We start from the raw sequence: 27,993 nt of genomic DNA, 5'->3' as shown, positions 1-27,993 counted from the left end.
TTGTTTTGTTCTTTTTTTTTTTTTTTTCATTTGTTTCACAGTCACAATGAGAATTATCTGCTTACTCTGTGTGTGTCTTTTGATGCTGGGGGATTTCTTGGAAGCCAAGTTTGATGATTTTGAGGATGGAGATGACATGGTAGAGTATGATGATAATGACTTTGCTGAGTTTGAGGATGTAATGGAAGATGTTGTCACAGAGCCCCCCCAGCGAGTTATCACCACTGAAGAAGATGAAGAGGAAGCTACTGTGGAGCTGGAAGGGCCAGATGACAACCCAGAGGATTTTGAAGATGCAGATCCCCAGGTGAGCTTCTGTTCTAAGATCTCCCACAGCAATCAGATCTATAATGTCTGGAAATAAGTAATGATTTAGTAAGCATGTAAACAAAACCCTTTACCTAGAGACCTTTAATGCCTAGAACTTACCTTAGGTGGAGCCCTTCTCCCTCATGAAGTAAAATTTGTTACTGTGGCAATATTTCCATCTTAAAAGTTTATCTTGTAGTGAAATTAAAATTTCCTCCTCTCTACACTCACATTAAAAACCATAGGAAAAAAAGGTGTATGATTTGTTTGGGAGAGAAGACATGAATTATTTAAATTCTTAATACAAAAGCATGGAAGGTTACTGTACCTTTAAAGAAAAGTGTCATATTTTTCTGTTCTCTGCTTGCTGTTTATGTATCTGTTTTCTTCTCTAGAAATATCTCAAATAATGTTTTTCCTTTTCTTAGGAGGGGGATACTGAGAACGAACCATATGATGATGAAGAGTTTGAAGGCTTTGAAGAGAAACCAGATATGTCTTCCAGCAAAAGCAAAGACCCTATAACGATTGTTGATGTAAGTATACAAGGCACTGAATGCCAGATGGACCCACAGTGTGATATTTTGTTACAGTTGGCTTCAATTTATAATTACTTACACTTAACTGGTGTTGAAATAACAAAGTTCTGAAGAGAGATTGAATTTCCATTTTCCTTCCTACCCAATTTCTATACCTTATTACCAAGACACACAGATTCATAAGATATAGACAAAAAATGGCTTCTGGTCTATTATGTCAAATATATTTTCCAACTCTTTTTTTGTCATTATATTATGTTTTTTTGATGTTTCTCAAGCAGGGCTAATATAGAACATCAGAATGATTGTATTTTCTTAACATTTTATGACCATCTTCACTGAAAATAATTTTAATTGATTCAGTAAAACAGCCATTACTACTTACTTATGATATATATTTTCTGGAGTGTTCTTCTCTGCCATAAAAAACCACATTTTTTACTATTAACTATAATAACTGTTTTTGCTAGGTCCCTGCACACCTTCAGAATAGCTGGGAAAGTTATTATATGGAGATTTTGATGGTAACAGGTCTGCTTGCCTACATCATGAATTATATTATTGGAAAGAATAAAAACAATCGTCTGGCTCAGGCCTGGTTCAACACCCACAGAGAGCTTCTGGAAAGCAACTTTACCCTTGTTGGTAAGTTAGGCCTATTTAGATTGATCTAATGACCTTCTGAGAATGATTTCCTGCCCTTAAATAATATAGGTAGCTACTTTGTGCTCAAGATCTGCCGAAGGATAGATGCTGAAGTACTGCCTAAGGCTCACTACATTTGTAGCGTAGGGAATCATGAAACAATATTATAGGCTTAGACTTGGTTCATCTTCAGGATTGTAAGTTCTTTGTGGAAAAGAACTGTTTCTCTTTATTTTTATTTTATAATAAACATAGATATGTCCTCTGCCCTTTAAGTACTTAGAATTAGTCATCATTCTTTCCCTATCTAGTGATTCTGTCTTTACTGCCCACAGACACACCCAAGTTTCCCCCTATCCTTAAAAAATTCTCATTAGACCTTACTGTTCCCTCAGGCTATCATCTTATACACACACACATATTCCCCCTGTAGATCTCCTTAAAAAGCTGTCTATGTTAAGTCTATTCCTTCGCCTCTCATTCAATTTTCAACCCCTTGCAATCTAACTTCCTGTATCACTGAGCAACTGAAGCTGCTCTTTCTAAGTTACACATGATCTTTTGGCTGCCAAATCGGATGACTTTTTTTCACTGCTCATCCTTCTTGACCTCTTTGCAGCTTCGGGCACCTTTGGCTTCCTCCTTCTGGATACTCTTTGCTCTCTGGGTTTTTGTGACTCTCTTCTCCCTTGGTTATCCTTCTACCTCTCTGACCCCCAGTCTCATTTGCTGGAGTTTCATCCAGATCACCCTCTCTAACCGTGAGTGTCCAAATCACCCTCTCTAACTTTAAGTGTCCCTAACTACTCTGACCTGTCCCTATTTTATCTCTACGCTCATGGTTTTAATTATCATCTCTATGCAGATGAATCTCAGATTGATATATCCATCCAGTCCATTGCTCTTTGCTGAGCTCTAGTCATGTCACCAGCTACCTATTGGAGTTTCAAAATGAAAGCCATAAAGGCACCTCACATATCCAAAATAGAATTCATTTTCTTTACCCAAAACCTTACTCCTTTTCTAAATTTCAATCAGTTGACAAACATTTATTAAGTACTTATGTGATGCCAAGCATTTTGCTAGGCAATGGGAAGACAAATACAAAAAAGAAAAAATCCCTTCTCTGAAGGAGCTTACATTCTAATGGAGAAAACTGTGTGTGGGTGTAGGTGTGGGTATGGATGTGTGTGGGACCTTAAAAGTTACACCAAGACTTTTGGGACAACCTGTATGTTTTTGTAGATGTACTTACATCTGTACATGTTGTATATAGTAGAATGTAAGCTCTTTGAGTATAGGAGCTGTTTAATTTTCACTTTTGTATCCTTTGTGCCTAGGATAGCACGTAGTAGGTACTTAACAAATGTTGGTTGTTTTTGTATTCTTTAATATATCCAAAAGTTAAGTAAACACAAGCAGCATCTCTGTTAAGCATTTGGCATATTAACCTTTATAAGTGGAAAAAAATATTTTCTGTGCCAAATTATCATCAAAGAAATGATAAGAAATGTATATCTGTTTTTACTCAGGCAATAATGATAGTAATTTTTCATGTTATATACTCTATTAAAGTTTACAAAAGGTGAAGCTTTCTCTCAAATACAGCCCTAGGTACCTTTGGTGCAAGATAGCTGCTGTTTATTTTATTTTATTTTTTTTGCTTTTTGGAGGGGCAATTGGGGTTAAGTGACTTGCCCAAGGTCACACAGCTAGTTTTTGTGCTAAGTGTCCAAAGCTGGATTAGAACTCAGATCCTCCTGACTCCAGGGCCAGTGCTCTATTCACTGCACCACCTAGCCACCCTGGGATAGCTGATATTTAGCTGTTACAGTGGTTTTCAAATTTTATATAGTGGTGCTCCAATTGGTACAAACTTTTTATAACTTATATTTTGGTCATAAAATCATTAATTCATTAAAATTTTGTAACACAAACCTTTAAACATATACAGTTACTAATTTATTAATGAGCTCCTTTAGAGGTTTTATATTTACAACTTTTAAAATAATAATATTAAGTTGAGCTTGTTTTTGGTAGTTTCTCCAAACCTGTGCCATCAATAATACTGCTACTCGTATTCTTTTTTTATCACTATTCAGATGGAAATTTTGTCTTTGTAACAGCTACACCAGAAAACTCTGTTTCAAACAATTATAAATATTAGCAAGCTTTGTATCACATTTTGATAAACAAGAGAATCCTTTATTCTACTGTAGCCAAAATATAAATGTTTCAGTTTTAAATATACTTTCTTAAGACAAGTCTTAGAGGCAGCTAGGTGGTGCAGTGAATAGAGCACTGGGCCTGGAGTCAGGAGGACCTGATTTCAAATCGGGCCTCCAACACTTGACACACTTATAGCTATGTGACCTTGGGCAAGTCACTTAACCCCAATTGCCCTGTTTTCCCCCTCCCCCAAAAAAGAAAAAAAAAAGACAAGTCTTTTGATCTTTGTGTTTTAGAGTAGGATCAGATGTCATATTTGTCCCTAGCAAGCAAATTCCTTATTTACATAAGTCTTTAAAATAAATTGAAAATTGCTTCTACAGACTGGTAATATGATTAATAAATATTTTCTATTTAATGTGTTGTAGCAGCAAGCACCCCAAGCGTCCTCAGGGTTTGCTGCCAATACAGGTTCTTGGATCTGCTTTGATAAAGGAAAGCAACTCAAAATGGGTTAATCAGTCAAACATATATCGTTTACCTTGTTCAGGGGGAAAAGGTCAGTACCCCAAACTTCAAAGTATACAGGCAGAATTATCAAGACAGAAACAGATCAAGTAGACAGCTTTCCAAACTGTCCAACCGTTACATCCATACCAAATCAACATCTGGGTTTTTCAAAGCCGGGGGGCTCAGGACAACGGCTTCCCATAATCCATATCAAATCACAGAACACTTCTCAAAGTGAGCCCCAAAACAAAGGTACACATCAGGGCTTATATAGCCTTCTCCTGGCTCAGAGAATGTAACAACCTTATTGACTCACTGGCCAATCAAGAAGTATCTACTGAAAAACAAGCTTCCCACCCCAGGCTTCAGGTGCACTTTAGCCTAGGGGCAGGGAAGATCTTCCAAATTTGCATTCCCATTACATTCGGCCCCAAGATCTTTCATGCCCATAGCATAGACAATTTACTTTTGAATTAGCACTAAACATCTCTTAGGTCACATTTTCAAGGTACAGAACTAAAGTTACCAAAGTGGCCACTGGGCCTTAAACACAAAGTATATAGCATTATCACTTCAGTTCAAAACAAGAGTTCAAATAAAGTTCTGGTGGGGGGATGGGGTCCTTCCCCTCACACAGCTCCAGCCCCTGCTTCCAAGTACAGAGAGGGGGCTGGGCAACAAAACCAACAAGGTGGGGTCCCTGGGGATCCAAGGTACTTCATCCCACCCACCATAGTCACCAGTCCATCCTCCCCCTGGGTCCCAAACTGGGATGCAGCAAGGAAACACAATCAGTGCCCCTCCTTTGCTGCTCAGTTCTTATATTTTCCTGTGGCTGAATTCCGAACTTCTGGGTTCCTTCTCCCGCAGGCGGCAGCCGCTCCTGGCTTCTGCCCAGGTCCCGATGCAGGCAGCTCACCATTCCTGCTCTCAGCTCAGCGAAGTCTGCATGCTGGCCATTCTTCTCTCCTGGTCCATGGCTCCACAGAGTCACAGCTACCACAACTGGGAAACAAACGATTATCCCAGCCCCCATACTTTCCTTTTACTCTGCAGATCCTGTTCGTGACACCATTTTGTAGCAGCAAGCACCCCAAGCGTCCTCAGGGTTGCTGCCACCACAGGTTCTTGGATCTGCTTTGATAAAGGAAAGCAACTCAAAATGGGTTAACAAGCTTACTTTAATCAGTCAAACATATATCGTTTACCTTGTTCAGGGGAAAAAGGTCAGCACCCCGAACTTCAAAGTATACAGGCAAAATTATCAAGACAGAAACAGATCAAGTAGACAGCTTTCCAAACTGTCCAACCATTTTGGTATGTTACATCCATACCAAATCAACATCTGGGTTTTTCAAAGCCAGGGGGCTCAGGACAACGGCTTCCCAGAATCCATATCAAATCACAGAACACTTCTCAAAGTGAGCCCCAAAACAAAGCTACACATCAGGGCTTGTATAGCCTTCTCCTGGCTCAGAGAATGTAACAACCTTATTGATTCACTGGCCAATCAAGAAGTATCTACTGAAAAACAAGCCTCCCACCCCAGGCTTCAGGTGTACTTTAGCCTAGGGGCAGGGAAGATCTTCCAAATTTGCATTCCCATTACATGTGTAGATCAGGCATTTTTAAAATTAGGGAATTTATTTAAATTAAGATGCTTTTTAAGTCACCTTTTCCGCCATGCATGCTAATCTTTTAGGCCCTGGAAATCAAAGACAAAAATGAAACTTTTCTTTCAAGAATCATATAAAAATATTATTTTCAAAATATACATAGCTCTCAACGTTTTCACTGTATCTTTCTGGATTTGAGAATAAATATAAGGATTTTGCATTGATTTACTTAGAGTACTTAGTTTTTCAAAAATATCTGCCTTTCTTATTAATATCTTGGTTTTACATCTTTACCTTCATTTTCAACTAAGTCCTTCCCCAGAGAGCCATTGCTTACAACAAAGACTTTTTTAAAAGCTTAAAAGGCTAGTTTATCAGAACTAGCCAACATATCAGCCAGGTCTGGTGGTTTTTGTAGTGTTCCACAATGATATTTCTTCTTTTATTCAATGAAGAGAAGAAGCTCCAAGAACAGAGCCAAGCTTGGTCATCATTACACAGTAACCATATGAAAAAATGCTCCAAATCAGTAATGACAAGACATGCAAATCAAAACTACTCTGAGGTTTCACGTTATATCCAGCAAACCGGAAGTTACAAAAAGAGGAATTGTTAATGTTGGAGAGGTTAGAGTATACTAGAGCATTCTGTAGGTAGAGCTGTGAATTGGTACAGCCATTTTGGGAAATATTTTGGAAGTCCGTGAAGAAAGGGACTAAAATTTCCATATCCTGAGAATCAGGGATTACTTTGCTAGGCACATACTCTAAGGAGGTCAGTGATGAAAAGGCCTTATACACCAAAATATTTGTAGTAGCTAAGAACTGGGAAACAAAGTGATGCCCATTAATTAGGGAAGAATAAACAAATTCTGATGCATGCTTAGAATATTATTGTGCTGTAAGAAACATTGGATGTAATGAGCATAGAGAAGCATGGAATGACTTATAATGAACTAAAGCAAAGATAAAGAACCAGCAAAACTAATAAGAAATAAAGATTGCAGCCATTTAAATGAAAAGAATATCAATTGAAACTGAATGCTGTGAAATTGTATTGACTAGGGCGGCTAGGTGGCACAGTGAGTAAAGTGCCAGCCCTGGAGTCAGGAGGACCCAAGTTCGGTTTGGGCTTCAGACACTTAACACACACACACACACACACAAAACTAGCTGTGTAACCTTGGGCAGGTTACTTAACCCCAATTGCCATCCAAAAGGCAAAAAAAAAAATTGTACTGACTAAGCTTGGCCCCAAAGACGAGAATGATAAGGAGTTTCTCTCATTTGCAAAGATGGGAAACTATGGAACACAAGAGATACTGCAATACTTAACTGGTGTGTTGGTTAGTTTTGCTAAACTGTTTTCCCTCTGGGTAGGCAAGTAAGGAGAGGTATATTAGAAATTTAAGGTGATTTAAAAACAAAAAATATCAATTTTTTTTTTCAAAAGAAGCTGAAGGTGTATAAGAAGAAAAATTTTAATTGCTATGTTGGTTTTGCCTCACTGTTTTCCTTTTTTATAAAGGATGGTACTCTGGGACGATGCATATATTAGGGTATGTTGGAAAATATTAGGTGATATAAAAATAATATATTAATAAAAATATTTTCAAATTATTTTTCAACAAAAATGCAGAATGGAACAGTTTTTTAAAAATTCTATTAAGTATAACATGTATTCTTTAAGAATGCAAAAAAAATGTAACATGCTTGCAAATTCTTATGTAGGCCCCTTTTGTTCTTTTTAAAAAGTAAACTATTGTATTTATTAAATCTAAATAAAAATAAAATTTCAGAAAACCACATTCATATTACAATTTTGTTGATGTTGCCCTTTGTGGGAGAAAAGTATGACAGCTGAATGGATCATATCAATGAAATCCTTCCCTCAGTAAATTTTAGACTTTTTGGGAAGAGTTTTCACTTTCAATATCTACTTTTGAGCATTTTGTTCTTAGTGATAGTCAGTAGCTCCTTAGGGAAATGGGAAATATTTCTCTGTTGAAGTGGCAGAAACAGTGGGATTGTAAAGATCAATGAGATAATGTATATAAAATGCTTTTTTAAACTATAAAGCACAATATAATTAGCAGGTTGTTGTTTTTTTTTATATATAGTCCACTTTTGTATGCAGATGGTAAGCCTTAGCCTGGAAAGCTAGAATTATGAAAAGAAAATCCAATTATTTTAATCCTGATGCAGTGTATCCATAGTGGTAGGGTAGTTAACCCTAAACATTTTGTTTAATGAATAGCATTAAGCAAGTTTTCTTTTCCTCAGGGGATGATGGAACCAGCAAGGAAGCTACAAGCACAGGGAAGTTAAACCAGGAGAATGAGCACATCTATAACCTCTGGTGTTCAGGCCGAGTGTGCTGTGAGGGCATGCTTATACAGCTGAAGGTCAGTAGGAGAACTTTGGAACTAGAGAAGTTCTTAGTCTTCTCTTCATTCTTCTCCTATAATTATTCCCTAAGGTGTAGTGCTTGCTACTCATTTGTAACCTAGATGGTCAAGATACTATGTTTGCTACCTGAAAGAAATAATTTTGTAGAGAAATTTTGGATTACCGGATAAGGGTTCCCAGCCTGATGTATTATACCTGTTTTTCAGTTTCTCAAGAGACAAGATCTCCTGAATGTCCTGGCTCGAATGATGAGGCCAACCTGTGATCAAGTGGTATGTATGTCTTCCAGTTAGTTTTTTTGTTTACAGTTTGAGTTCTCAGTCTATATAGATCATTACCTTCCTAAATTGACTTGTCATTTGTGGGCAAAAAAAAACAAAACAACTTGGATTTTTCCTGAACTATTTTTTTGTTTCTCAGAACAATTTATCAAAGTCAGATAGACCTGGGAATATTATGTTTTTATTTATGTAGTTTTATGTTGTGGTCTGTGTACTTAGAGACCTTAATATCAAGTGGATTTCTCTCCTTAATTATAGTTATTCTGTTAGGCATCAAATTATGGTTTTTCTCTTGATTAAAAGTATAACATTTCCTACACACTAAATAGGGTATCACCCTACAGAAGAGTAGGGGGAAGGGGATGAGAGGGGGTTGATGGAAGGGAGGGCAGGCTGAGGGGGAAGGAAGTTGGAAGCACTCAGTTTTGAAAAGGGATGGGATCAAAGTAGAGAATAGAACAAGTGAGTGGTGGGATAGGAGGGAGGGAAATACAGTCAGTCTTTTACAGTATATCTACTATGCTAATATTTTGCATTAGCTACACATGTACAATCTATACTGAACTGCTTATCTTTCCAGTAAGGGTGGGTAACAAGGGAAGAAGGGAATGAATATGGAATTCAAAGTTTTAAAATCAAATGTTTAAAATTATATATAAATATATACTATTATTAATACTATCTTACATGTAATTGGGAAAGAAGATATACAGGCACTGGGGCATAGAGATCCACCATGTCCTACTGGAAAAGTCGAAGTGGGTATGGGAGAAGATATGGGAGAGAGCAGATTGGAGAAGGGGATATCCTGTGGGACTGCTATTCTAGGATGGTGGGTAGGGGAAAAACGGGGAGAAAATTTGTAACTCAAAATCTGGTGGAAATGAATGATGTAAATCAGAAGTTAATAAAGCATTTGAAAAATGACCCAAAAGAAGTATAGCATTTTCATAGGCAGACTGCCATTCATTCATTAAATATTTATTGTTCACTTAGGGTGGTTACTATGTTCAAGGTACTTTTCTGGGGCTATGTTCAATCCAAATTGTAAAAAATACACTTTTAAGTATACAGGAGCTTACAGTTTAGTAGGGGGGGAAATAACATATACACAGACATCTAAAATTCAATGCAGCATGTGATAAGTGCCTTAAGAATGATACAAATGATTACAAATTGAAATAGTTGTTAGATTGAATCTCTTTTTCCTAATTTTAAAGTATGTGTCTACTTCTCTGCATGAAAAATAGTGAGATGTCCTGGCTGGACAGGCCAGTCTTAGAGATAGGAAGACCTGGGTTCAGTTTTTGCATTTAACTTAGATCATAAGGAAATCAGTTAACCTTTCAGTTCCCCAAGAAACCCCTTATGAGTTGATCCTTATTACATATAGTTTACCAATCTGCATGAGTTAAGGGACTTTCACACCAGAAATTCCTTACAGTGATAAAATCAACCATTTGGACATCACCTCCTCCCCATCCCACCATCCCCACTCCAATCCACTTTTCCTTTTTTTTTTTTTCCTACAAAATGAGCTAATACTACAAATATCTTTTGAGATTATTAGAGATGTTAACATTGCATATTTATCTTTATTTTCCCCTCAAAAGTACAATATTGATGCTATGTTTAACAACCAACTTAGGACATCTTAAGCCCATAAATGAACTTTACTACTTGTTTGTAAACCCAGTGTAACACTTATTTTCAGCAAATAAAAGTAACAATGAATGATGAAGATATGGATACATATGTTTTTGCTGTTGGCACACGAAGAGCCTTGGTACGACTACAGAAGGAGATGCAGGACCTGGTATGTATATTCTGACTTAAATTTAAACAGAAAATATTAAATCCCTTTTATTTTCTCCCATGTTAAATCTTACATTTCTTTGTTAATTGACTATTACTTAAACTATGTTTAAAATCACTTAAATTATGTTACAGTCATATACATACTTAGGCATATAATGTGGTTGGTGTACTTTCTAATAGATAAAGGAAAAATAGGCCCATTCTAGAGTTTTAACATTTTGATGGGAAAGAATAGAAAAAACTCTTTGCCATTCTCCTGGGGTGGGTAATAAGGTTTCTAAATTAATATTAGAAATATTCCATTGAGTAATTGATGATTTTTTTTTCATGGATATTAAAGTCCTACATTTCTCTTCCTATTTTCAACAGTGTGAATTTTGTAGTGACAAGCCCAAGTCTGGAACAAAGTATGGACTTCCAGACTCTTTGGCCATCTTGTCAGAAATGGGAGAAGTCACAGAGGGAATGATGGATACAAAGGTAAATGCAGTGGAAGAAATGTTCCCGTAGGACTTTGCATTTACAGGGCACTATTATTAAAGCTATAAAATTTTTCAGCTTTTACAACTACTTTGTACTCTTTCCACACAAAGATGTTAAAATGAAAAAACAAGAAGGCATTACTTTTGGGGAGTTGATTAAATAATATTTTGTTTTGTTAAGAAGTTTCTTGGGGGCGGCTAGGTGGCACAGTGAGTAAAGCACCGGCCCCGGAGTCAGGAGGACCTGAGTTCAGTTCCAGCCTCAGACACTTAACACCCACACAAAAAAATTAGCCGTGTAACCTTGGGCAAGTTACTTAACCCCAATTGCCCTCCAAAAGGCAAAAAAAAAAGTTTCTTCTCCAGTTAAACAGCAAAGTTTGCATAGGATACTAATAATCTTTGGGGTTTTTGGTTTTGTTTTCACACTGTCTTAAAGCATATTCTCTTTTTTTTTTTTTTTCAGGGAAAAAGAATGTAGTACTACCATTATTCCTATCAGAAATCACCTTGGTGATTGGTCTGTCTCTTAAGTTTCTGTTAGAGTGGGGAGAAAAGACTATAGAAATAAACACCTAGATATTGGTTGTATAGGAATAAGAACAAATCCTTTTATCTCAGTTTTGAGAACCAATAGGAAATCAATTCACATCAATTTAGCAAAGATTTATTAAACTTTTTCTTATATGTAAGACACTTTGTTAGGCATTGGTATACAAAGATGAAATAAGACATTATCTTTGCCTTTCAAGTCACTTAAGATTTAAAATCTATGTATTCAGGTAACTGTGGTGCAAGGCAGAATGTGTTAAATTCAAGAGGAGGGTACCCAGACAAAATGTTTTGAGATATTTGAGGAATGAGAGGTGACTTTCAACCAAAATCATGGAAGGCTTAATGGGAAAGATAATACCTGAAGTTTGGTTCATGTAGGAAGGAATTTAAGTAAGGCAAAGGTTAGGCATTTGGTATGGGAGTATCCATTCAGGGCACTGAGATAAACAAAGGCAAAGAGGCAGAAGGAAAATTAGGAATGATGGGTAGGTAATCCATGGATTGGAACACTGAGTATAGAAAAGAGAGTGGTTTAAGATAAACTTACAAAGGTAGGTTGAAGATATTGTGGAGGTGTTTGAATGCTAAGATAAGCTTTACTTTATTGAGAAGACAGTCAGGAACTACTGAAAGATATCAAGAAAATGAGAGATGAGCTCAGAGCAGTGCATTAGGGAGCTTGAACAGTATAGGATGAAGGCTGGACTAAAGAGAATAGTTAGGAGGTCATTGCAGTCATTCTGGTGAGAGGTCATGGTGACATTGGGATTGGAAAAGAGGAACAAGGTATGAGAGAAGCATTCCCCAGGTAGGTTTAGGTGGCCTTGGTGATGGATGAACATAAGGGAGAGATACACATGAGAGCCAGAGGTGACTAAGGTTTCCAGCGTTGGAAGACAACAGTACCATCAGATGAAGTAGTGAAGTGAGGAGTAAAGGTGAAGGTTTGAGGGACTTGAAGATGATTTGTCCAATTTTACGTGCTTCAGGGTAGAATAAGTATAGGTTGATCTATTACAGAGGTCTCATTAAAATTATTTGTAGTTTCTATATCTTTATACTTTATAACATATGCTGCTTAGATAATTATCAATCTGTTCTGTTTTCTCCTTCCATTTGAGAAGAAACTTGAGTGATTTAGGTTATGGCTATAACAAAGACAGCCTTTTCTCATAGACTTGTAATCAGGGATCCTGTTTATAAAATTTAACTTCTCAGAAGAATTTTTTTTGCCTTGGAGATTCCATTTACAGAAATACAGAGTTTTAAATGGCATAATTGTGTGTTTAGGAAAAAATGAGGTCCAAAACTTCCAGTTTATTATTAGCATAATTAGAACTAAGCATGTCTTTTTTTTTTTTCCAGATGGTACACTTTCTCACACACTATGCTGACAAGATTGAATCAGTCCATTTTTCAGATCAGTTCTCCGGTCCAAAAGTCATGCAAGAGTATGTATAAGAGATGAAATTCCCAAACAAGTCTGCTTGACTAATTTGGTGTTTTTTGAAAATCAACAAGGTGCCACCTGCAAATTTCCCTTGCAAAATGGGTAAGGGAAACTGGTGGCAGGCTACAGAACTTCAGTTCATGCTGAGAGGTGTTTGGCTACCTATGTGAAGCAAACAAATGAACCTACCCTGGTTTTGCCTGTGTCTCATTGTCATTCATTTATTCATGTGGTGTGGTGAATGAAATTCTGCTTGCTAAGAAAATGAATTATTAATCTGTTTTTCCTTTTGTGCTCCTAATTTTACATCTTGATTTCTAACTATATACTTTTAGTCAGTAAACATTTATTAAGCACCTACTATGTGCCAGGCACTGTGCTAAGTACTACACTGTTTATTGTAAATCTGCATGTTCTGTGATTTGTAGCCTCTTCTGGCTTCCTTCACAGCAGGTAATTACATGCTTTCTGATGTGAAGTGCTTTCTAAAGGCAACAACAGCCTGTAGGACTTTGAGGAGAAACTGCTCTGATGTAAAGAGAACAAATACAAGGTTGCTTTGGGGGCTTGGATTTTTCCTTTAAATTTACAGTTGTTCTCCGAATAAAATTTTTACATGAAATTATCTGTTGGGGCATTACCATATTAACTTCAGACTTATATTTTCTTCAGAAGTAGGTTTTTCTCATGTGAACTGTATATTTGCAACAGTTAGGAATTGGTCTGAATTTCAGTTTGCTGTCAAGTTAGATAATTGTCAACCTATCCTGTTTTCTCTTTCCATTTGAGGGGAAACTTACGAGTAATTTAGCCTCTATGTTATAGCTACAAAAGAGGCAACCTTTTCTCATAGACTTGTAGCTAGAGATCCCCTGTCAGGTTAACAACAGCATTGGAACTATAAAGTTATCATTTAATTTCTGGGTTACACTTCCTAGCAGGTGGGCCTCTTTAGCTTTCTTCTTTGGTAACTAGAGTCAAAGGCAAAGGGAGAGTAAGTAATTGTCTTTGGATGGATAAAGCAAGTCAGTGGCAGTGCCAGGATTAAGGTCTGCAGTCTTACCATTTGTTGTATGTTGCTTTGCTATTACGCCTGAGCCTGATCTAGGACTGAGCTGCTTCTGCCCAACAGATTACCACAGATACTAGTAGGTGGAAAACATTTTTTTTTAAGACTAAAACTCTACTAAAAATTGACTTATATTTGTTAAGAGTATCCTGGTCACACATGCCAAAAAGTTTCCTGATAGTGTTGGGCTAGAGGGAGGAGAGAGCTACCATTTGTAACCTTATGTGCAGAAATTACATAAGCGTTAATCAATTCATGAACTTCCCTAATTGTTTAATTAGTTTAGACTTCTGAAATGGGTATTTTAAACAAAGCATTGTGGTGACTGACATCACACTCCACCAGTTTTCAAGTGTATGTTCATCTGTTTGTGGTGACCATCATATGCATGAGCGTGTTTTCCATGATTGGAGAATGTGTCTCTCACTCTGTTCAACCAGCCTTTTCTTTTCTCTTGTAACAGGGAAGGTCAGCCTTTAAAGCTTCCTGACACGAAGAGGACCCTATTGTTTACATTTAATGGTAAGAATTGTAGCATCTCGGGGAGTCCAGGTGGCGCAGTGAGTAAAGTGCTGGCCCCAGAGTCGGGAGGACCTGAATTCGGTTCAGGCCTCAGACACTTAACACAAAAAAACTAGCGTCGTAACCTTGGGCAAGTTACTTAACCCCAGTTGCCCTCCAAAAGGCAAAAAAAAAAAAAAGGAATTGTAGCAGCTCTTCATGTCTTCAACTGCTGCTCTGTGAAGTAGTCTCCTTAAAGGGGAAGTGTGCTTTCTTTTAGATGAGAGAGTTAAAGCAACACTACCTAACCCAGTATGATCTTTAATCAAGAAAAGAATCTTAGTTTTTTCCTATATCTCAGTTTCTATTGTCTGTCTCATTTAAAAGGCAGCTAGTTGCCTTTTACAGGGGTAGGTGGATCTCAACTAAGAAAAATGTGGAAAGCATTTCCTTTAATGATATAAAAAGAAAGGAAATTTAGGATCATTAATTAATAGGAAATGGGTTTGTTTTCCAGTACCTGGCTTAGGTAACACTTCCCCAAAGGATATGGAGGCTTTGCTGCCCCTGATGAACATGGTGATTTATTCTATTGATAAAGCCAAAAAGTTCCGGCTTAACCGAGAAGTAAGTGCCCCTTATAACTTTGCTTTCTTAGTGGTTGCATGGTTTCTGATGCCAACACTTATGTCTGATTCAGTGGATAGATAGAGGGCCAGGGGGTCTGAGGATGTAGATGGCATAGGAGCCCTTTTTTGAACAAATTCAATGAAATTTTTGTTTCTGAGCAATAGGCTATTGATTGAAATGCTTCTTTGTCTTGGGAAAGGGCAGACAAAAAGCTGATAAGAACCGGGCCCGAGTAGAAGAGAATTTCCTGAAACTGACACATGTGCAGAGGCAGGAAGCTGCACAGTCTCGCCGGGAGGAGAAAAAGAGGGCCGAAAAGGAGAGGATCATGAATGAGGAGGATCCTGAGAAACAGAGAAGACTAGAGGTGACGGTGACTTTTTCTGTCACTGGGGTGACAGATCATTGGGGCCATGCCTTGGAGGGAATGGGGGCACTTTGGTGTTTCACCTCCCCTCTCAGTCCCATCTTTTACTTTGTACCACTTGAGAGGTACAGAAAATGTCTCTTAGGGACATTTTCTACATTCTATTTCCCCTTGAAAAGAAAAGCAGTAGGTCTGAGATCATGTCTGAACTAAGACACAAACAGATATAGCCACTAAAAATAGAAAAAATAAAATAAAAATGTTTAATGGATTTTAAAATCATTAACAAAATTAAATATTCCAATATACATACAAAGAACAAAAAGGGATTATATATGAAACTATGAATATGTTACAGTTTGTTTAAGTGTATATTAATGTAATTAGATATTAATAAAACTCCTTATTTGTGTCCCCTTTTTTCTTTTTCATTTTCTGGGAATTTTTTTTTGTGTTATTGATGCTCTTTTGTTTTTTTTGTTTTTTTAAATCTCTCTAAGTTCCTGTTAACTTATCCTGCCCTAATAGAAGGCCCTCCCTTGTAATAGATCATTCATTAAGCCCTACTATGTATGTGTCAGGCACTGTGGAATACAAAGACAAAAGTGAATCTACTGCCTGCACTCAAGAGGCCTACATTATAATGGGAGAGATAGCATGCATATCTATTAAGTATATACAGAGTATATACAGTATTCTACTCATACAAAGTAGTTTTTGGAGGGCACTGGTTATTACTTAGGGTCATCAGAAAGGCTTCATTTAGAAAGTGGCGTTTGAATGGAATCTTGAAGGAAACTAAAGATTCCAAGAGGCAGAGGTGAGGAGGAGCTGCATTCCAAGCATGGTGGAGCATTATGTGTGCTGGAATATTAAGCAGGCCAATATGCCAGACAGCAGGCTTAGTGCAGGGGGAGTGATGTGTGAGAAGACTGAAAAGTGAGAAAGAGACCAGGCTGTGAAGAGCTTTCCATGCGAAACTGTTTATATTTGATTCTGAGGCTGATAGGAAGACAATAGTGTTAAATGACTCAGAGGGGGAAAGGTATAGCATGGTCAGACCTATAAAGTAGAAACATTTATCAGCTAAGTGGAGGATGGGTTGGAGTAAGGAGAGGTTCAAAGCGAGGAGACTAAGTAGAAATGTATTGAAGTAGTCCATGCAAAGGATGACAAAGGCTTGAACTGTGGCAGTTGTGTGAATGGAGAAAAGGGAACATGTATGTACAAGATTTATTTTGGAGATGGAATCGAGAAGATCTGGCAACTAATTTGATATATGGGGTGCTTCAGCATGAGGCTCAGAGGATGACACTGAGGTTTCAGACTTGGGTGACTGAAAGGATGGTGATATCCCTGATAGCAATAGGGATGTTGGAAAGTAGGGGAAACATAAAGACAAAGATAATGAGTTTTGTTTTAGACATATATTAGTATTGTCAAACAAGTCAACACATTGGCCACATCTGAATAGATCTATCTCAGTCCACATTTCTAGTCCAACTCTGGCAAGAGGTGAGAACATGACTCATCAGTTCTACTCAAAGCTCATGACTAGTTATTGCTGTGATCAGGGTTTTGAATATTTTCAAAATTATGTTCCTTTACATTATTGTGGTCATCTTGCAAATCATTTATCCTGATTCTGCTCATTTCACTCTACACCAGCTCATACAGTTCTTCCAAAGTCTTTCTGACAGTCATCATTTCTTATGATACAGTAACATTCCATTACTTTGACATACCACAATTCTGCCTATTTCCTAAGTTTGTTTTTTATGAAATAACTAAGTGGGTTTCTCCTTCTGCTTAATTGATTGTCATGGGTTTTTTTTTTTAGAAAGGGAAGACAGAGGATTGCCTCTTCAATTGTTCTGTCTCCATCTTTGATCAATCTCTCCGTCTGCTGGTTTCTTTTCTGCTACAACATACCTAAGTCATCTCCCCTATCCCTAAAAAAAAAACCCTTGCACTTAATACTATTTTGCTCTCAAGCTGTTGTCCTTATTGCTCTAACTTTTCTCATCCAAATTCCTAGAAAAAGCTATCTATGTTTCTTTCTTTCCAGCCCTTTGCCATCTGAATTCTGATCATACATATCATTCATCAGAAATTACTCCTTCCAAAATTATCAGTGATTTCTTAAAATTTCCAAGTTTAGAAATCTTTTATTAATCCTCCTCATTCTTGACTTCTGCAGTATTTGACACTGTTGACCACACTCTTCTCCTGTATGCTTCCTCTTCTCTAGGGTCCCATAATGCATTCTTTCTTGGTTCTTCTACCCGATTCACAGTTGTTTTTACTGAATCTTTAACAATATCGTACTCTTTCACTGTTTATTCAAAGGCTCTGTCCTGGGCCCTCTTCTTTCAGCTTACTCTCTCACTTGGAGATCTCATTAACTCCCATGATTTTAATTATCATCTCTTTGCAAATGATTTATAGCTGTATTCTCTCCCCCTCCTCCTTCTCCCTCTTTCTCCCCCCCCCCTTCTCTTCTCTCTTACCTTCCTCCTGTCTCCCCCCCAGCTCTAGTCCCATATCACAAACTTCCTGTTGGACATTCCAAATTATCTTTCCCTCAAAACCTGCCCCTCTTCTGAATTTTCCTTCTATGTCAAGGGCACCATCATCCTTCTAATCATTTAGGTTCTCAACCTCTCTGGGTTTGCCTCAGTATTACTGTGTTTAATGTTTGACTTAAAAACCCCAGGATTATGTAATACAGATTCAGTGTCTCAAATATAATCCTTGTTTTCTGTTCTTTATATGAGGAAATATTCCTATTTGTGATGTTTGTCAAGTTCATCATAAAAGTAAGGGATGATTCCTTGATTTCATTGTCATAGGGAACTCACAGAGGAACTTCCTGTGTGGTACAGGCCTGTGCCTTCTCTGCAATTTATAGTCCTTAAAGAGTTACCTGGAGCCCTGAGAGGTTAAATGATTTACCCAGGGTAACACAGCCCCACTCTTCCTGGCTCCAAAGCCAGCTGTGTCTCCACTGAATCAGAGATGTCAAACTCAAAGCCCACAAAACTCCAGAGTTCATGCAGTTTGAACAGGATTAAAACGTAATTGGGAGATGTTTAACAAAATAAATAAAAATACAGTACAGCAAAGGTAATGTTAATTTGTTATTTCCTAAGTAAGTATCCCAGCAACAGGGATCCCTTTCTCTTTGAGTTTGATACCACTGTACTATGTACTAAAGCACACTGCCTCTCTTTTAAAAATCTGCCCCCCAAACAAGAAATAGAGTTTAAATCCAAGTTAGTGTTGACACACCAAAAGAGGTAATAACTGAAATTTGCTAGCTATAACTTAAATGTTAAACCTCCTATATGGGGAAATTTTGAACAGTGATATGGGCTAGGTACTTTTTTTTTTTTTGGTTATGTTTAGGGGTTAACTGCCTTTTGCTTAATTTTGGATTCTTTTTCAATAGGAAGCTGCCTTGAGACGTGAGCAGAAGAAGTTAGAGAAGAAACAACTGAAAATGAAGCAAATCAAAGTGAAATCCATGTAAAGTAAAAGGAGCTGGTTGCTTGCACTTGTAAGCTCTGAATTTACAGGGTATACAAAAAAGGTCCATTTCTCATCTTTAACTTCAAACACTCACCACCTGGGAAATCCTCATTGTATCATCAGCACTATTTATTGGTTTAGAGTTTTACAAAGTATGTATATGAATTTGAAGGACTTTATTTCAATAATTTTTCCCAGGTAATCAAATTGCTTTGACTATTTTAAAAAGAAATGATAGTTTAAATCTCTGTGATTTATTTTTTTTTTATTTTAAATTGTAAAATGAATCATCGGTGCCAGTCACATTTCAGTGCTTCTTGTTTTTAAGATATTTGATGTCTATAAGCAAAATCCTTGTTGCTTGTGGGCAATTGAAATGGCTAGGGAAAAACTCTAAAACCAAGATTTCCCAAATGAATATTGAAATTGCACAATAAACATTGTTTGGTGTCACTTTCTGTGTCTCCATTAAGCTTGTTAAGGAGTACAATTTAGAGCTCTACAGATATGATCTTGAATTTTCAGGAACTCAGAATTAATGTAATTTCTGATTTGTAGGTGGGAGGTGCTGATGACAGTATTATGGAATATCATGCTAAATATGATCATATTTTAGGATGCTTATATGATAAAAAAAATTATTGGTAGTTGAAATATCAGGGATAGGTAGTACAGGAGCAGTTTTCCTTCTTACCTGGTGCCATGAGCTCATCAAAAAGTGAACGCTGTATTTTAAATGATCGTGTGTACTTTTTTCTTGAACAATAAAACATGATAAACAGCTTCACCTCAGGCAATCCAGTGGGCTCTCAAATTCTGTGAAGAAGTTAATTCTTAAAATGTTTTCTTTCTTGGTTGCTGCTGCCTGTCAAATGTTTACTGAGAATCTCTTCTATAAGGTGGCTATGCACCTTTGATTTTCTTTCTGCTATCCTCCCTTCTCCTACTTGAAGTCAGGCAGATCTTTAGGGTGGAGATGAGTATCTCTTAAGCAATCAAAAGCTGTGGCTGCTTCCCAAGGAAGCAGCTTTAAGGGCAAGACTTGTCTGCACGAGCACTTTGCTTGGTCAGATCTCTGCATTTTATAAATGCTTCCTTCTAAGAAAGCATTTTTTAGTAACTACTTGTACTGGGTGTTTTGTGTTGGGATGGGGAAGGGTCAGTTTTTTTCTTGGGGATGGGGAAGGGATTTTGTTGATGCTTTCTGTGCAGATCTGTTCGAGGCAATAATAATGAATTGCTGTGGAAACAGCATGTGCTGAAGAAGCCTTTGTTACTGCATGTAAACTTTTCACCTGAATTTTTATCTTAGAGAATGCCAAATCCTGTAATTTGGAGATGTGAATGTAATTTTTAACAGTTCATAAAATTAAATTATTAAAGTAACAGACTTACATGGAATTTAACTATTTTAATGCTTTAATTTTAGAATTAGTATTATTCCACAACTTTTAAAGATACTATAGTAAGGAAAGTTAATGTGCTATAATGTCTTTTGATTACATGAAAGCTTTCTTAAAAGACTTATACATTTGGGCTATGGCAGCTAATTTTTATAATATGAGCATTCATATGAACTACCTATGAACATATTAAAATAATTGACTAAACACTCAGTGCCTTCCTTATTTTACTAGTGTTGTCCTTTTTCAAGACTGTGACATTCAGGACTATTTTCTCTCTGTGCAAGGTCAGCATTCAAGGCAGCTCTTTAAAGTCAGTATCCTTTCCTATTTACCTTGGCCTTATCACACCACAGGCCCTGGCCTCAATGAGTATGTTCAAGAATTACATGGGATGTATGCATTCTGATTTATACCAGTGGATATAGAGCACCCTAATTCTGAAGTGTCAGTGGTGAATCCTAAGGTGTGTTTGGTTCTGAAAGCCCTGTATGAACTTTCTGGGCAAGTCCTCAGAATTGCGCCACCACTGTTGCCATCTTTAACCACAGAGAGGAGAAGGTTTCCTACTATCCCAAAGGAGCAGATAAATTGAACCTCTCAGCACTACTTTCTGGAGTTTATTGCTTTTCCTCTGAGCAGTACTACCCTCATCTGGTAGAGCTGACCTTGTTTTAAGAGGTTTTGCCTATACTTTGCTTAAACTTCTGCTGCCTTCCCTTCTGCCCAGCTAATTGGGGGAGAGTTCTGACTGTCCGTGAATTTGGGTATAGTCTTCTTTCTTTTTAGGAAGCCTGATATTTAAAACTGGCTGGGGGCGGGGGTGGGGATGATCTCCTTAAATTACATGCCAGCTTTAATAGAGAGCTTTGTTCCAAAAGTGCACTGCCCTTGACAATATGGGGATAAGACAACTGCATCAGTAATTATAATGGTTAGAACTAGGGCCAGAGAGGACCCATTGGAATGATCTTACTAGACAGAGAGGAACAGACTCATCGTCTCTCAGAAAATGTCTCAATGACTGACAGTTGTGAAATTGTACATCTTAAGTATTGAATCACCAGAATTTAACATGGGTCTTTTTCTCTTTAATATGTATCTTGGTGTTAGGGGATAAAGTTTTGTTATTGTGGATAACTGCTGCTGGTTTCCTAAGGGAGAGGTTGTTGTTTGTTTGGTTTAGGGACCATACTCTGTTCCTCCTCAGATGGGGAACCATATTAATGGATCTGAATGAAGACAGCTGTGCCATAGAAGTGGCTGTACTCATTTCTATAACCAACTTTTTTTTTCATTTTTAAAATTTTAACCTTAAATACAAGATAAGAAAAGGGAAAAAAAACATTGCCATGTGTACAGCAGAACATGAGAGAGGATTCAAAATATGCCACAATAAATGTCCTTTTCAGGAAAGCCTATGTAATAAATACTACTCATTGTATTGAGGGCTTGTCCATCTTTGCTTCCTTGTAAGATTTTTTTTTTGGTTCTCTGCTATGTACTTTTTACTTTGTTCTTTTTCCCCCCTTTCCCTTACAGAAGGCTACAAGCCCGGATATATTTATACATACATACCTACATACATAGACATATACACATACATACATACATATACTTACACATACATAAACTTAGATGTCTATATCTTACTGATATATAGACATATATTCACATGCATTTATGTAAGACTGTAGTACATTTATTTGTCCTGTTTCTCTGAGAGTGGATAACCTCTTCCTTCCTAAGTCCAAGTCTTTCCATATTTTCCCAAGTCCACCAGTTCATCATTTCCTATACCACAGCAACGTTCCAACCTTATACTGTCTAGTTATTTTCAATAGTCCAAAACAACATTTGATGAATACGGCTGACACATTTCCCCATTTTTCTCTTTTGATTAAATCTGTTTTAACCTTAACTTTTTTTGAGATGATTACCACCCCTGTACCTTTTTCCTAAAAATTGTTCTCTTGATCTTTATTTTATATATAGCTAACTTTCAAAACAGAATACATTTCCTCAGTTGGGAGGCACTACCAAGTAACAAAATACTTGAATTTTGCAGAAACTGTGGAATCTTCATTATGACTCAAATTGAGTTCCTTACCTTGGCTAGAATTTTAGGAAGTACATGCTAACATTTTATAAATTCAAAAGTAGATTTGCAATGGAGAGTAGCCCCTCATTTTTTTGGACTTCTATGAAATGCAAGAATTTACTGAATGGCATTTATGTCAGCCCTGCTGAAAGTACATAAATTTTCATCTCATAGTATCATTTAGGGGAAAAACAGGGATAAAGTACTCAACAAGACTGTAGCAGAGCCTGGACTGAAATTCAGGTTTCATCCTCCAGAACAAGCACTACATTTGGAGTTTTAATCCCAGTTCTTTCATGGATCAGCTGTCAAACCATGGACACGTCACTTAATTTACTTTATCTTCCTCTCTAAAAGGGAATAATATTTACCTATCTCACAGGTAAAAAGAATCAAATGAAATAATGGATGGAAAAATATTTTGAATAGTACAAAGTTTTCTACAAATGTTCTATTTGCCAAACAGCATTACACAGTTCATTTTATAGTATTGTAGATTTAGAACTGAAAGGCACCTTAGAGGTTATGTCATTCAACTCATTTTACAGATGAGGAAGCTGAGTCTGAGGAACTTGAAGATTTGTCTAAAGTTGTAGAGGTCATAAATGGAAAAGCCAAGATTTCAGGCCCTTTGATTCCAAATTCAGTACTCTCCACTGCACTGACTCATAAAGTGTTTTTATAAACATTTGTGGATACTTTTGTCATAATTATTTAATTAATCTGGCATGTCCCAAGATGATTAAAGTACTTTACATTTTCTCTTTAACTCAGAACATTTCTGCCAAAGCTAGAAGGGGCCCTGGTAAAGCATCTCCTCCATCTTCCTTCAGATGAATTCAGTCTAAACCACTGGAAACATAGGCATTACATCCATTTTTTAGAGCTCTCCAGGAATCCTAGAGGTACAAGATTAAGAGACTTGTCCCAGTTTCTATGGCAAGTCAAAATCAAAACAAAAAAAAATAGATACTCATTTAAATGGCTTCTTACTGATTTGAATTTTCTTTGCTTGTCCTTAGACTTGGTTATATCTTTTAAAATTGTTTGGAATTATTAACCTGTTTTCATATTTTTTTCTGAATTACTGCTTACTTTTCCCCAGAAAAATGAATACATGGCTGTGTTAGGTAAAATGATTTGATCTTGATTTCATATGCCAAAGCTGAGGAAATAAGATGTAGTATCCAGGACATAAGCTTTGGCACTTAAAAGATGTTCTGCCTATTAATGCTCTTCTGTTAATGGGCAAGCTGTCTTCTGCTTCCTGCTTTACACACAAGATATTTATCTTTATGCCAAATTCCTCATACATTCACTACGTACCTTCTCTTCTGTTTGTTTAATTTCTACCTATTCCTGCTCTTTATCCCCACTCAGAAAACACCTCCTCCACTAAGCCTTGCCTGCTTCCTCAGGAAGGATCAAACTTCTCTTTAAGATCTCACATATTGATAATGCACTTCCAATTGAGTACATTAGGAATCTAATTTCATCAGTGTGGGTACTCTCTCCACTGACACAGATCTCCTATGACCCAGGTGATAGTAGATGGTCTTTGAGAGTTGCTGTGACTAAAAAATTTATCACTCTCTAACCCCAGTGATGAATCTTTCTGAAAGTAGCTCCTTTGAATTTCAGATAACAGACCTCACTGAACTTGCAGTCATTTAAGCCTTTCCAGCAGGTAGTACCTACCAGAGCTTATGCACCACTGGCATAGCCTTCAAACATTCAGGCTCACCTCCATGACACATGGAGGCATATAATATATGTAAAAAGTATATATTTTTTTCTTACCCCTCCACTTTCTCCCCTATCCCCAAGAATCCTATAAATTTTATGAGAGCAGTGATCATGTCTTATCTAAACTATGTATCTCTGCCAGTGCCAAACAGTGCTGTGTACACTCTAGACAATACATTTTGTGAGTTAATTATTTTTTAATTGTGCTATTTAGGATAAAATCAGTCAAAAATTTTATTAGGGAACTGCAGTCTAGAGAGAATTGGTTACAAATCATGCCTCGATGCTTACTAACTTTGTGACCATGGGCAAGTTACTTAACTTCTTTGGGCCTCAATTCCCTCATCTGTAAAATGGAAACAGAAAATTCCAAAGTGCCTTGTTAATCTTAAAGCACAAAGTAAACATCAGCTGTTTTTACTGCTGGACTCTCCTTGGTTAGGCTAGCCAGACCAGGCTTGGCAAAGAGCTGCCCTTTTTGACCACTGCTCCCAAAAGTTTGATGACATTTTTATGTGCTTGAAAAGCTGCTGGGGTGTTAAAGAGGTTCAGTGGGAACAAGAAGCAGAAATATCTTTAACCACTTGGTTCAATGACTTTCATGGAACCTTGGATGCTTCTCTGTATTTTGTGCTTCATTTGCCAAGATTGAAAATGGTAGGGTAGCGAGCCTATTTCATCAAAAGTAAGGATTCATTGAATCACAAGGTCTGACCTTGTAGGAGGGGAAGAACTTAGTGGGAAGACTGATTGGATGTAAAGGAAGAGCAGTATAGAAGAGTAGAAGGAATATCTAATTAGGAACCTAGAGGCTTGGATTCTAATCAGCTCCAGCTGCATGACCTTGAGCATGTCATTATTCTTAACCTTTAGGCTTAAATTTCCTCATCTGTTAAAGGAGAAAAATGTGCTACATGATCTCTAAACACTAAAATCTATATTGTTTCAAAGCTCTTTGCAGTAGTCACTACAAAAATAGTGACCAAGGAGTCCATTTTGGTGCATAGCATCTGCGGCAATCTTTGAAATCTCAAGATTGAAAATCTCAACCTCTTTTCTTTTTTCTCCCAATTTCTTATACATAAAAAGGGTAGTATGGGGCGGCTAGGTGGCGCAGTGAATAGAGCACAGGCCCTGGGATCAGGAGGACCTGAGTTCAAATTCAGCCTCAGACACTCAACACAAAAACTAGCCATGTGACCTTGGGCAAGTCGCTTAGCCCCAATTGCCCTGCCTTCCCCCTTCCAAAAAAGAAAAGAAAAAAAAAAAAAGGACAGTGGAGGAATACTCCCAAACCTGATGATTTTGCAAAAATACATAAATGTACATGTATATATACATACATGCATATATATAATGTTAAACACTAGGTGTCTCACATTTTTATACTATATTAAAATTGGTCAAGTACTTTAAATATCCATCTCATTTGATGCCCACCATAACCATAAAAGGTAGGTACTAGTCTTTTACATGTGGATGCAGAGCTGCTAAGTGAGGAGGCAGCAAGGTGACTCAATGGATTAGGAACTTGAGACCTGGAGTAAAAAAGACCTGAGTTCTAAACCAGCCTCAGATGCTTATTAACTGTGTGACCTTGAGCAAATCACTTACCCTGTTTGCTTCCCTTTCCTCATCTGTAAAATGGGGATAATAATAGCATCTATTTCCCAAGATTTCGAGGTTCAAATGGGAATATTTGTAAAGCTTTTTGTAGACCTGAAAGCACTATATCAATGCTTATTATTATTATTACCCACTGTCACATAGCTAGTATTAGGTTCAAACCCAGATCTTCCTGGTACAAGTCCAGGACTCTACCATATGCAATTTTCCAATATCCTTCTAGAAGCCCACCAAATAAGTCTTTTAGAATGAGCACTGACTCATAAATTTATAGAATGTTAACAAATATTTCATATGCCTCAAGGATCATCTAGCCAAATCCTTTTTTGCATATAAGGCCCAGAGGGTTTTTTGTTTTATTGTTTTTACTTGCTCATGGCCTCAGAGCCATTATGTAGCAAGGATGGGACTAGAATCCAAGTGTCCTTAACCCTATTTTTATTACACTTGTCAGGAAACCTGTTTTTTAGTCTGAGCTCTCAACTTTGCAGCTGTCTTTCTCTCACTTTAGGCAGGTCACAACACCTGTGCTTTAATTTCCCCATCTAAAAATTTCAGAATCCTATTTAAAATGCGGAATAGTACTAATCCTAGCATATCAGAGCTGTTAATAAATAAAATAATTAATAGGTGGAAGTTGGTTTGAAAGATTAAAGCATGACACCAAGTGCAAAGTAATACTATATGTTAAAAGGAATGACATACAATTGATGGGAGAAAATAGCTACAAAGTAGAGGTTTGATGGTTTGAAATAATTGAACTATCAGATTGTCTCCATGCCCTACAACAGAAGTTGATGAGCCACACAAATCTTGTTCTCAGGGTCAGGGGCTAAGAAAATCATTATATTACTTGATTTTTTAAAGAATATTACATGACCTTGGGCAAGTCACTTAACCTCCAAAACCCAGAATATTCCAATGAGAGAGGCATTAATTTTAAAAGTTCTTATGTTGTGCCTTACAATTTAGACAAAATAGTTTCCTCATGATATCTATGTGTCATCTTGCAAGCATTATTTCCACTTTGCAGTTGAGAAAACTAGTACTTAGAGAAATTGTTGCTTCTTCCTGGTCATATAGCTTTAAGTGGGAAAACTAGGAACCCCACACACTCACCCACCCACCCCCACACACATATCCCTCTGCCTTTCCAGCAAACAGGTATGACAGACTGCTATTCAGTCCCCAGATCACTCACTGGAAACTGAAAACCCAGACCCAGTATTGAATCATGCTTTCTGGGAAGCAGGAAAATAAGCTTTCCCGTGTGAGAGACGTATTCTCCACAGGATATCCTGAGAAGGCTGCTCTCTAAATAGTTTATCTTCAAAACTGAAAGGTGATAGAGGAGTCTTGCCTGGAGGGGATGGATGAGCCCAGTGATTTAGTGAAAAATTTATGGGCAACAGCTGTGGAACTGATTGTATGTGAAGCTGACCTTTAGGTAAAATGCTCTAAACGTGGGTAATCTTTGCATTTGCAACAGACTCTCCTCAGTGGTGGAGACTGCTCGAGGGATGGAGTTGTCAAGAGACAAAAAAGGACTTCTTAGTTTCCAGGCTCTCTCCAGTGAGAAGCCACTTATCTCCACCCCTCCACTCTCCAGACTTCGGGGAGAAGCCCAGGTGTAAAGTCGAGTGCGTGGAAAAACAAAACCCACTGCTCTACCATGGGCCACCACCTGTGCCTGAAGAGTTTATGCAAATGCCCAGGCTTAAAACCTGGATTACTCATGGGACTATTGCAGTAACCCTGATTAGGCGTTTTATGGATTGCAAAACCATACATACCTTCTCCTTTGATCCTTAGAACAGTCCTATTTTATCGGGGCAGCTAGGTGGCGCAGGGAATTAAAAGTGCCTGGTCTGGCGAGAAGATTCATCTTCCTGAGTTCAAATGCTCAGACTTACTAGCTGTGCGACCCTGGGCAAGTCACTTAACCCCGCTTGCCTTAGGTTTCCTCCTCTGTAAAATAAGCTAGAGTAGGGAATGGCAAACCACTCCAGTAATTTTGCCAAGAAAATTCCAAATGGGGTCACGAAGAGTACAACACGAATGAAGAAACCGATTTTATTAGTGAGGAACCCCAGGCAAAGAGAGATTAAGTGATTTGTGCAGATTTAGGTCTTCCGAACATTAAAATCCAACATTCCACCCAATATAAAGTTTCTGGGACGCCTCTTAGTACAAAGCATAGAAATTACCCAGAGTTTGAGCTGACTTGGGAGGGGTTT

The 27,993-nt window shown here is 37.4% G+C and overlaps 1 protein-coding gene and 1 long non-coding RNA gene across 4 annotated transcripts in view; one reads left to right on the top strand and one right to left on the bottom strand.

The window, feature by feature from the left end:
- CCDC47 (coiled-coil domain containing 47) overlaps window positions 1-20,490 on the top strand; it is a 40,438-nt gene extending 19,948 nt beyond the window's left edge. For all 3 annotated transcript variants that reach the window (XM_069076267.1, XM_069076266.1, XM_069076265.1), the window contains 12 exons: window positions 42-307; window positions 738-845; window positions 1,319-1,493; window positions 8,071-8,192; window positions 8,403-8,468; window positions 10,192-10,293; window positions 10,665-10,775; window positions 12,698-12,783; window positions 14,315-14,373; window positions 14,870-14,979; window positions 15,182-15,349; window positions 18,801-20,490. In XM_069076267.1, coding sequence (XP_068932368.1) covers window positions 47-307; window positions 738-845; window positions 1,319-1,493; window positions 8,071-8,192; window positions 8,403-8,468; window positions 10,192-10,293; window positions 10,665-10,775; window positions 12,698-12,783; window positions 14,315-14,373; window positions 14,870-14,979; window positions 15,182-15,349; window positions 18,801-18,881 — 1,449 coding nt within the window. In that variant the 5' untranslated portion in view covers window positions 42-46 and the 3' untranslated portion in view covers window positions 18,882-20,490. The remainder of the gene's footprint in view (window positions 1-41; window positions 308-737; window positions 846-1,318; window positions 1,494-8,070; window positions 8,193-8,402; window positions 8,469-10,191; window positions 10,294-10,664; window positions 10,776-12,697; window positions 12,784-14,314; window positions 14,374-14,869; window positions 14,980-15,181; window positions 15,350-18,800) is intronic.
- Window positions 4-27,984, bottom strand: LOC138152466 (uncharacterized). The gene is made up of 2 exons (XR_011166109.1): window positions 27,550-27,984; window positions 4-354 (listed from the first exon to the last, which is right to left on the bottom strand). It is a non-coding gene; the product is annotated as an uncharacterized lncRNA (long non-coding RNA).
- Window positions 27,985-27,993: the final 9 nt, after the last annotated feature.

Source organism: Petaurus breviceps, unplaced genomic scaffold, assembly GCF_028583685.1.
Source record: "Petaurus breviceps papuanus isolate PSGF00001 unplaced genomic scaffold, PetGlider_PUasm1.0 90925, whole genome shotgun sequence".
Taxonomy (NCBI): Eukaryota; Metazoa; Chordata; class Mammalia; order Diprotodontia; family Petauridae; genus Petaurus; species Petaurus breviceps.
This window is presented reverse-complemented; position numbering and strand designations above follow the sequence as displayed.